This window comes from Coenobita brevimanus, chromosome 82 (genome assembly GCF_032717465.1).
Source record: "Coenobita brevimanus isolate Jiangsu-jjx chromosome 82, ASM3271746v2, whole genome shotgun sequence".
Classification (NCBI taxonomy): Eukaryota; Metazoa; Arthropoda; class Malacostraca; order Decapoda; family Coenobitidae; genus Coenobita; species Coenobita brevimanus.
In genome coordinates this window covers 18,021,565-18,032,323 of record NC_137035.1, presented here as the reverse complement: position 1 = coordinate 18,032,323, position 10,759 = coordinate 18,021,565, and the positions used below count along the sequence as shown (strand labels likewise).

Here is a 10,759-nt window from a genome sequence, read left to right as displayed (position 1 = left end):
GGATGGATGGAAGAAGGGGGGGGGGCAGTGTTGTGGTGGTGGAATAGGTATAGTGGTGGTTGTGGTGGTGGCAAGGTGTGGAGGCCCCCCCCCTTCTCGTGTGTAGCGCGGCACGTGGCAGTCACATCCCAACACGTGGCACGTCCCTTCCCTTCCCACACCTGACTTTCCACGTGCTGTCTCCCCATATTAAGTTATTGGATTAAGTTATGCATATTATTAACCAAGAAAATAGTAGTAGTAGTAGTAGTAGTAATCGAGATAATAATAATAATAATAATAATGATAATGAGAGTAGTATTAGTAGCAGTAGTAGTAGTAGTAACAATAATACTAATCATTACAACCATAAAAATAATGATAAAATAAAAAGCAATTATTCTTGTGGTTCTCAGGTCGTAGTCTCGAATTTCCTGGTTGAACTTTTTGAGAAGACGAGATGAGTTTTTGTGGAGCAGCCTCTGTACACTCGTAAGGTGTGTGTGTGTGTGTGTGTGTGTGTGTGTGTGTGTGTGTGTGTGTGTGTGTGTGTGTGTGAGAGAGAGAGAGAGAGAGAGCATGGTGACCTTCGAGACAGCTGGCTCCCTAAAGAAACTGGGCAGGTTAGATGGGTGGCGCCAGCTGGAGGTCACGGGGTCATCTCACCTGGACTCACCTGATCCCACCTGGTCCCACCTGATCTCACGTGGGCTCACCTTCACCTCATCTCAGTCATCTTACTCACCATACTCCACCTGTCCCACCTTACTTCACCTCACCTCATCTCATCAGCTTACTCATCTCACCTGGCTTCATCTCTCTCTCTCTCTCTCTCTCTCTCTCTCTCTCTCTCTCTCTCTCTCTCTCTCAGCATCTGTATATCTACCTACCTACCTATCTATTTGTATCCATCCATCTATCTGTCTATCTATCTATCTGTGTACAATTATCTGTCCATATATCTATCCATCTTTCCCTGTCTATCCTTCTGTAGTAGATAGATAGATAAACAGATAGATATAGCGTCGTTCCCCCACCACACACCTCACCTCATAGTACATATACATATTTTTTTTTTTACTGTTTTATAATTAGCACCAACTTATACAGAAATTTGGTCCATTTTTCCGTTTATCAAAATATCTCCCAAGTGCCCTCCCTTGTAGCAGTTTTTTTTTTTTTTTCTATGCATATTTTCACCACAAATTTATTCCATTATCATTTAGTCTTTCTTTTCTTCTTCTTTTTTTATTTTTTATTTTTTATTTTTTGAGAGAGAGACAAACAATACACCCCCCCTACGGCACTCCACTTGTATTTTCAATCTGTTTCTTGTGTTTATATTACCTGAGTCACTGATCCCTATTCCCTAACACCTCTTCCTTAGCGATTCATTTTTGGCTGTGGCTGGTTAATAAAATTCCATACGTTGCCACCCCCACCATTATTCCTTATGGTGGGATATGGGAATCGCCCCTGTCTGTCCGTCTTTCCGTCCGGGTCTGGATCTCGGAAACTACCTGGTGGATAAGCGTCATATCACACAGAAAGATAGAGTATGTGTCGTAGCTGATGTCCGTATGTGTAAAATTGCCATATTGTCTGTACTTTAGGAGCTGTGGCCATATAAGGACAAATCTGTCTGGTTGTGTCTACTGGAGATTTCATTCCGACTTGCACAAGGAATCTGAAGATGAAACTTGGCTGACCGATTCCTAAGAGTTTATTATTATTATTATTATTATTATTATTATTATCATCATCATCATCATCATCATCATCATCATTATTATTATTATTATTATTATTATTATTCGTGTACCAGTCCTAGTTTATGCCCCTATAAATGAAATTGCCGTACTTACTTATGCATATCTATATATTCTTTACCACGGTGAGGATACGTTTTTGAAAAGGCTTGTTGATTTGTATTTATATTGCGTAAGTCATTGATCCCTATTCCCTAACACCTCCTCCTTTGCGATTTATTTTTAAGAGATGGTTAATATAATTTTGTACGTTATTTATGTACTTTGTGTTTATATTCCCTAAGTCATTGATCTGTATTCCTTAACACCTCTTCCTTAGCGATTTATTTTTAGAAATCGTTAATATAATTTTGTATGTTATTAACTTTGTGTTTATATTCCGTAAGTCAGTGATTCGTATTCTTATCGGTTAAGGAAGCTCCCTAGTACCTCCCCTTAGGCAATTTATTTTTGGATGTCAGGTTAAAATAATTTCGTACGTCATTTACGAAAAGTGTGATATTACTAGATTGGTTTGAGTAACACAGAAGACAGCAAGGTGAAAAAATAAGCAGAATAAATCGCTGAGGAAGAGGTGTTAGGGAGCTTCCTTCACCGATGAGAACACGGTCAATTATCAATTCATCTGAGTACACCCAAACATCTTCTATTATTATTATTATTATTATTATTATTATTATTATTATTACTACTACTACTACTACTATTATTATTATTATTATTATTATTATTATCATCATCATCATCATCATCATCAGCATCATCATCATCATCATCATCATCATTATCATTATTATATTGAAGGTTTTTTTAGGAGCAACTTTTTTGAAGCGTTTTAAGATCGAAATAAATACGAAAAGAAATTATATTTGGTCATAGAAAATTCATGTCAAGAGTGATTATTCCGAAACTAACTAGGAGAGGAGAAAGAAGAAAAGAGGTGAATAGAAAATGAGAATGAAGAGGAAGGAGAGGAGAAGGAAGAGGAAGAAATGGGAGGGAAGGGAGACGTAAGGAAGGAAGAGGAACAGAAGCCAGAGATAAGAAGCTGAGAAAGGAGGAAGAAAAGAAAGGAAGTGAGAGAGAGAGAGAGAGAGAGAGAGAGAGAGAAGGATGGGAAACTGTCTCATATAACGTAATAGTCGGTGATTCTGGCCTCATTCTCCTCTCTCTCTCTCTCTCTCTCTCTCTCTCTCTCGTTTTTACCTCTTCATCTTTCTCTCATGCTTTTACCTTCCTTTTTTCTCGGTCCCTTCCTTCCCTCCTTCCTACTTTCCTCCCTCTCTCCCTTCCTTCCCTCCTCCCTCCCTCCCTTCTTTCCTCCCTCCCTCCCTCCCTTCCCTTCCCTTCCCTTCCCTCTTTCTCTGTGTCACCTTGTTTTCTCATGTTCTAGCTCTCTATCTGTGTGTGTGTGTGTGTGTGTGTGTGTGTGTGTGAGAGAGAGAGAGAGAGAGAGAGAGAGAGAGAGAGAGAGAGAGAGAAAAGGAAATCAAAATATAAAACATACACACACACAGAAAGAGAGAAAGAAGAGAGAGAGAGAGAGAGAGAGAGAGAGAGAGAGAGAGAGAGAGAGAGAGAGAGCGCATCCCCAGCACCACCAATGTTTGCTATAATTCCTTCCACAAATATATTCCTGTTAAAATAGCGATCTGATTTTGCTTCCAGAATATCAGATCAAAATTATACCGTAATCTGACGAGCCAAATGATCTTACTATAGGAGCATTAATAAAGGAGGAGGTGGTGGTGATGGTGCTGGTGGTGGTGATGATGATTGGTGATGGTGATGGTGATGGTGGTGATGATGGTAGTGGTAGTGATGATGGTGGTGGTGGTGGTGATGGTGGTGATGATGGTAGTGGTAGTGATGATGATGGTGATGGTGGTGGTGGTGGTGATGATTGATGATGGTGATGATGATGATGATGATGATAATGATTAATGATGATGGTGATAATTACGAAGTGCTGTGGAAAGGGAATGAGAGCCATAGTATTATCCTTTTCTGCCACTGAGCTACGTGGAATAATTGCAAAAGGACGAAAATCTAGGCCAAGTTAAGGTGAAAGGAGCATAGATTAAGGAGACCCACACCTGTGCATCACCTGAGCAGGAAGGGATCAGGGAACGTCGTCAGGTGAGAACGAACGCGCAATACTTCAGGAAAGGTCAATAACAATACAATATTCATAGGGCGCATACCTCCACCAGCACCGATTTATGACCTACTGCTTCAATTCCTCGTTTTTTACCAGACGGATGCTTTTACGAGTTCACACAGTTAACTCTACGTTCTTTGTCTGCCTTGTTACACAGATTCAGAGACGCATACCTCCTCGAACGCCAATATAATTTATGACAACGCTGTAATTCCTCTTTCTGTCCAGACGAATACTTTTACGAGCGCATATTTATTAACTCTACGGCCTTAAAAACCCAATCAACTCATCCTTGACCCTCTGCCTACCTGTCCACCTGATTTTATTGAATTCTGACTGACATTTTGAGATATCTTACACTCAAACAGACCGACAGACACGGGTGAATTTGGCTCTCAATTATATCATGTTTGTGTCTTTTCTTGGAGCATTCTTACCGGCTTCTGGTTTAAAAAATAAATAAATAAATACAAATAGTTGGCGGAGGTAACGAAGGTACCATGACGGGAAGAGAGACGTGTACTCCCCCCACGACATACCAGGAGACACTGAAGGGGTAGGCATAAGACGTGTGCCTTATATTTATTCTCTCTCTCTCTCTCTCTCTCTCTCTCTCTCTCTCTCTCTCTCTCTCTCTCTCTCTCTCTCACACACACACACACACACACACACACACACACACACACACAAAACCCTGTACAGTATCTTCCAAGTCACACACACACACACACACACACACACACACACACACACACACACACACACATTTGCATAATTGGTTGTGGACGCCGTGTGATTTGGGGGCTGCATAATGGTCCCCGGAGCTGCACTTGTCTATGTGGTGTTTGAGGGATTGGGACAGCTCAAGGACTGTGTGTGTGTGTGTGTGTGTGTGTGTGTGTTTGTGTGTGTGTGTGTGTGTGTGTGTGTGTGTGTGTGTGAATTGGAAGATATATATGCTGTACAGGGTTTTGTGTGTGTGTGTGTGTGTGTGTGTGTGTGTGTGTGTGTGATATAGCGTATAGGAATGCATGTGTGTATTTGTTTATTTGTGTGCGTGTGCATGTGTGTGTGTATGAGCTGGGAGATATGTATTGCATGTTAATTTAGGTATACATGTGTGTGCTTCTGTAATTATGTGCACCTGAAAGAGAGAGAGAGAGAGAGATAACTTCTAATATCTTTTGATCTTGAGGAAGGTGGAAAGTTAGAGATAAGAGAGAGGAATGCTGCGAGAAAGAAGAGGGGGAAAATAAAGATAGGAGAGAGAGAGAGCGAGAGAGAGAAGAAATTAATGGAGAAAAAGGAAATTGAAAACAAGGAAGGGAAAAGTGAAAGGAAGGAGGAAGGAAAAGAAGAGTGGAAGGAAGTGAGAGAAGGGAGTAGGGAAGGATGGAGAAGGAGAGGGAGGAAGGAAGGATGGAGGAGAAGGAGAGGGAGGAAGGGAGGATGGAGGAGAAGGAGAGGGAGGAAGGGAGGATGGAGGAGAAGGAGAGGGAGGAAGCAAGGATGAATGGAGGAGGAGGAGGAGGAAGGAAGGATGAAGAAGAAGGAGAGAGAAGGATGGAGGAGGAGAGGAGGGATGAAAGAGAGGGAGAGGGAAGAGGGACAGAGGAGAGGGAGGTAGGAAAGATTATGTATAGGTAAAGTAACTGAGTAACGATGGAGTAACTGAATACCAGGAAAGGGAAACGAGAGAGAGAGAGGGAGGGAGGGAAAGAGAGAGAGGAGAACCACATGTAAACAAAAGGGAAAGAAAACGGGGAGGCAATAAGGAAGAACAGAAGGGCAAACTCAAGAAATTCAGCTCGATAGAGACAGACGGAAAATTCAAGAAGTAAAAGTGGTTATTAAATTGCCACAAGATCCGTCAGAGCAGGGAAACAATAGGGATACGCGATACTGGTTGCTGCAGTGTGGTAGTTGTGGTAGTGGTTGTGGTTTTGGTGGTGGTAGGGGCCGCTCAGTTGCTAGGGATGGTGGTAGTTGTGGTAAGGGTCCTGGAGTTGAGTGGTGTGGTGGTTGTGGCGGTGGTAGTTGTGGTTGGGGTGTGGTGGTGGTTGTGGTTGTGGTAGGGGTCCTGGAGTTGATTGGTGTGGTGGTTGTGGTTGTGGTAGGGGTCTGGGAGTTGATTGGTGTGATGGTGGTGATGATAGTTGTGGTAGTGGTAGTAGTTTTTATAACGTGTTGGTGGTAGTGATGATGGTGGTGGTAGTAATGATGATGATGATAATGATGGTGGAGTTTAGAGAGAGAAAGTGCGTGCATGCGTGCGTGCGTGCGTGTGTGTGTGTGTGTGTAAGAAGGTAAGAACATGTGGTGAACTGTTTTAATTAACCTCAGGCATCCTTCTCTTCTCTTCTCTTCTCTTCACTTCACTTCTCTTTCCATTGCTCTCCTCTCCTCTCCTCTTCCTTCCTTCCTTCTTTTTCTTCCGCTTCTCTCCTCTTCCTCCATTCTTTATCCTCCTCTTCTCTCCTCTCACTTCCCTCTTTCTCCTCTGCTTCGCTCCTCCCCTCTTCCTTCCTTCTTACCTCTCCTCTAGTCACTTCTCTCTCTTCCTCTTGTCTCCCCCTCCTTCTCTCCTTTCCTCTTTCCTCTCCTCTCCCCGCACTTCCTTCCTTCCTTCTCTCTCTCTCTCACTCTCTCTCTCTCTCTCTCTCTCTCTCTCTCTCTCTCTCTCCTTTTTCCCCTCCGTCTCCTTCCTTTCTTTGCCTCTCGTAAAAATCACAAATTACCCTGTCCCCTGCCTTCCCCTGCCACCACCACCACCCTCTGCCTCCCTCCTACCCTGCCTGAATTCTTGTGCCTGCCATTCCTTACCCTGCCTGAATTCTTGTGCCTGCCTTCCCTTACCCTGCCTACCTTGCCTGAATTCTTGTGCCTGCCTTCCCTTACCCTGCCTGCCCCCTGCCAATTTTCTCTCATACCCCTTATATGCCTTTCTCCCATTTCCCTGCCTCCCCCTGCACTCTGCCTGCCGGCTTCACCTGCCTCACCTTTGCCTCCCACCCCTGCCTTACTCTGCACCCTGCCTTCCTGCCTCTCCTGCCTCACCCTGCGTGTCTGCCTTCCTTTCCTGACCCTCCACCCTTCCTCACCCTGCACGTCTGGCTCCCTGCCTAACCCAGTACGCCTTTCTCACCCTGCACTCTGCCTACCTGCCTCCTCTGCCTCACCCTTCACCCTGCCTGCCTGCCTCCCCTGCCTCACCCCTGCACCATGCCTACCGCTCCTGTCTCACCTCTGCAAAATGCCTGCCTCCCCTGCCTTACCCTTTACCCTGCCTGCCTCACCCTACACCTTATTCTCTCACCCCTGCCTGCCTGTTTGACGTATCGCTCTGCCTTTCACCAACCTGCCTTATCTCTGCCTGCCTTCCTCATTGCCTTGCCCCCTCCTGCCTCACTCCCCTCCCTTTCTGTCTCCCTCTCCTCGTGTGCTATCCTTGTCTTATTCTAGTAGTGTAGCTGCTTCCATGGGCCACCCCGCCGGCTGCAGTTATCATTTTCTGTTCTTATGTTCCTTGTTAACTGCCTCCCCTCCTTACCTCCCTCCTGCCTTACCTTCCTGCCTTCCTACCCTCCCTCTTCCCTCTCTCCTCCCTTCCTGCCTGACTCCCCTCCTATCTCCCCTCCCCGCTCCTCATCCTCTTCTGCAAACTTCCCTTCCCTCCACTCTTCTGCCTCCCTGCCTCTCCCCTCCCCTCCCCTCCCCTCTTACCTTGCCCCCCTCCCCCCACATCACCCCGGCGATGACTCACCCACAGACGTGACTGACCCGCTGAGGCTCTGGAATGTAGGTGTGGGGGAGGGGGAGGCAGGTGTGGGGGAGGGGAGGCAGGTGTGGGGGAAGGGGAGGCAGGTGTGGGGGAGGGGAGGCAGGGTGTGGGGGAGGGGGAGGCAGGTGTGGGGGAGGGGGAGGCAGGTGTGGGGGAGGGGGAGGAAGGGTGTGGGGGAGGGGGAGGCAGGTGTGGCGGAGGGAGAGGCAGGTGTGGGGGAGGGAGAGGCAGGTGTGGGGGAGGTGAGGCAGGGTGTGGGAGTACAAAGGAAAACAAACAGGATTATACCAATGATATCAAATTCTCTGAGGGGAAGACAAGGAGGGGAAGGCAAAAAGACTCCCCCCCCCCACCGGACCCCCCAGTCGAAGCCGGCAAGGGGAGGTGAGGCAGGGTGTGGGGGAGGGTAGGCTGGGTTTTGGGTGAGCCAGGATGTGGGATAGGCAGGCTGTGGTATGAGGTAGGGTGTGGGGGAGGCAGACAGGGTGAGGCAGGGTGTGGGTGTAGGGGGGAGGCGTATGGGCTGTAGCATACACCATACACCACCCCACCCGAGAGAGAGAGAGAGTAGCAGGCAGTGTGTTTGAAGGGGTGGGTGGGTAGGCAGGGAGGAAGGCAGGTGGGAAGTAGGTACACAAAAACAAAATATTGAGTAACTGAACTAGTCCATTTCTAGCTACCTGCCTCATACTTGCTACTTCATACTTGCTACCTGCCTCATACATGCTACTTCATACTTGCTACCTGCCTCATACTAGCTACTTCATACTTGCTACTTGCCTCATACTAGCTACTTCATACTTGCTACTTGCCTCATACTAGCTACTTCATACTTGCTACTTGCCTCATACTTGCTACTTGCCTCATACTAGCTACTTCATACTTGCTACTTGCCTCATACTTGCTACGTCATACTTGCTACCAGCCTCATACTTGCTACTTGTCTCATACTAGCAACTTCATACTTGCTACTTGTCTCATACTAGCTACTTCATACTTGCTGCTTGCCTCATACTAGCTACTTCATACTTGCTACTTGCCTCATACTTGCTACCTGCCTCATACTAGCTACTTCATACTTGCTACTTGCCTCATACTAGCTACTTCATACTTGCCACTTGCCTCATACTTGCTACTTGTCTCATACTAGCAACTTCATACTTGCTACTTGTCTCATACTAGCTACTTCATACTTGCCACTTGCTTCATACTTGCCACTTGCCTCATACTTGCTACCTGCCTCATACTAGCCGCTTCATACTTGCTACCTGCCTCATACTTGCTACCTGCCTCATACTAGCTGCTTCATACTTGCTACCTGCCTCATAATAGCTGCTTCATACTTGCTACTTGCCTCACTAGCTACTTCATACTTGCTACTTCCCTCATACTTTCTACTTGCCTCATACTAGTGTGTTTTCATCTGACGGAACCGAACCATTGCCATACTAAGTCTTGGTTCCATGACATTCAATAGGCTTAATTATGAGGTAGGGCTGCGTCTCCTTGGTTACTAGTCAAATCTACGCGATAGTTGTAGTAGTAGTAGTAATAGTAGTAGTAGTATTGATGGTGGCTGTGGTAGTAGTAGTAGTAGTAGGTAGTCCACATTTTGTCCGTTCCACATTTAGTCCGTATTCCACCTTTGCGAGGCGGGGTGAGGTGGTTACGTGTGGGGGTGCAGGAAGAGGAAGAAAGGAGGCCGTAGCAGGAGGGAAAAAGGTAAGAGGAGGAGGCTGGAGGTGGAGGAGTGAGGGAGAGAGGGATGAGGAATGAAAGGAGGAAATCACCATATATATATTTTTTTTTTGTTTTTTAATCTAAGAACGACTGTAAAGATTCTGCATTTTACATAAGAATATTTCATCACGAATTCGGACACTTAAACGGCGCTCAGATTTGGCATCCCATAATTATACATTCCACGGTTTAAGTATATCTGTCTATCTATTGCCAGACGCCTTCATCCCTTATACGGGGTGGCCACAAACAAATCGCCTCCACGTCACCCTGCCCCCCTCCATTTCACAGCCCTGCTCCCAATTCACATACCCCTCTCTCCTATACCTCTCCACTCCATCCCTCTTTCATTTTTTTATGCAACTCACGGCCTTTAAAAAAAAAAAAAAAAAAAAAAAAGTATTCGACCATTAATTTCACTGTGTAGTAGTAGTAGTAGTAGTAGTAGTAGTAGTAGTGGTGGTGGTAGTAATAGTAGTAGTAGTATGGGGAGGAGGAGGAGGAGGAGGACGCGGTACACAGGAAGGCAAGAAGACAGGCAAGGGTACACGTGCATGGTACAAGTTTAGGCAGGGTAAAGGGTAGGCAGGAAGGTAGGTAGGCAGAAAGGAAGATTGGCAGAAAGGTAGGTAGGCAGGAAGGAAAGTAGGCAGAAAGGTAGGTAGGTAGGCAGGAAGGCAGGTGGCAAAGCGGGAAGTGAATTAGGTTGAGATGAAGAAACTGGGGAAGGAAGAGGTGACATAAGTGTGTTTTGAGAGAGAGAGAGAGAGAGAGAGAGAGAGAGAGAGAGAGAGTGCCACAGATGGATAGGCAAGGTAGAGAAGAGGAAGAAAAAAGGAAGGAAGGAAACAGTTGGAGGAGGAAGAAAGGGAGAGGAGGGGGTTGGACGTAGAGAAGGAGTGAAGGGGAGAGGGAGTGAAAGGAGGAAGTAGTGAAAGGAGAGGGAATGAGGGGGAGAGTGAGAGGAGGAAAGAGGGAGAGAAGGAGAGAGAGTGAAGGAGTAAAGTGGGCAAGTAGAGAAAAGCAAAAACAAAAAAGAAAAAGAAAAAAAACCAATTCTACCAAAGATGAAACCAGTGAGAGAGAGAGAGAGAGAGAGAGAGAGAGAGAGAGAGAGAGAGAAGAGGAGGGAGGGAGGGAGGGAGGGAGAGAAAAATAGGTGGGAGGGAGGGGGGAGGGGAAAACAGGAGAAGGAGGGAGGGAGGGAGGAGAAAAATAGATGAGAGGGAGGGAGGGGGAGGGGGGAGGATAGCTATTTTTGAGGAGAAGAAGGAGGATAATTGGGAGAATCATGAGGAGGGAGGGAAGGGAGGGAGGGAGGGAGGAAAT

At 46.1% G+C, this 10,759-nt stretch overlaps 1 protein-coding gene across 1 annotated transcript in view; it reads left to right on the top strand.

Moving 5' to 3' along the window:
- Nucleotides 1-558: 558 nt before the first annotated feature.
- The window catches only part of LOC145409613 (dorsal-ventral patterning protein Sog-like), a 119,372-nt gene continuing 109,171 nt past the window's right edge, over nt 559-10,759 (top strand). The window contains exon 1 of the mRNA XM_080279966.1: nt 559-685. Coding sequence (XP_080136092.1) covers nt 559-685 — 127 coding nt within the window. The remainder of the gene's footprint in view (nt 686-10,759) is intronic.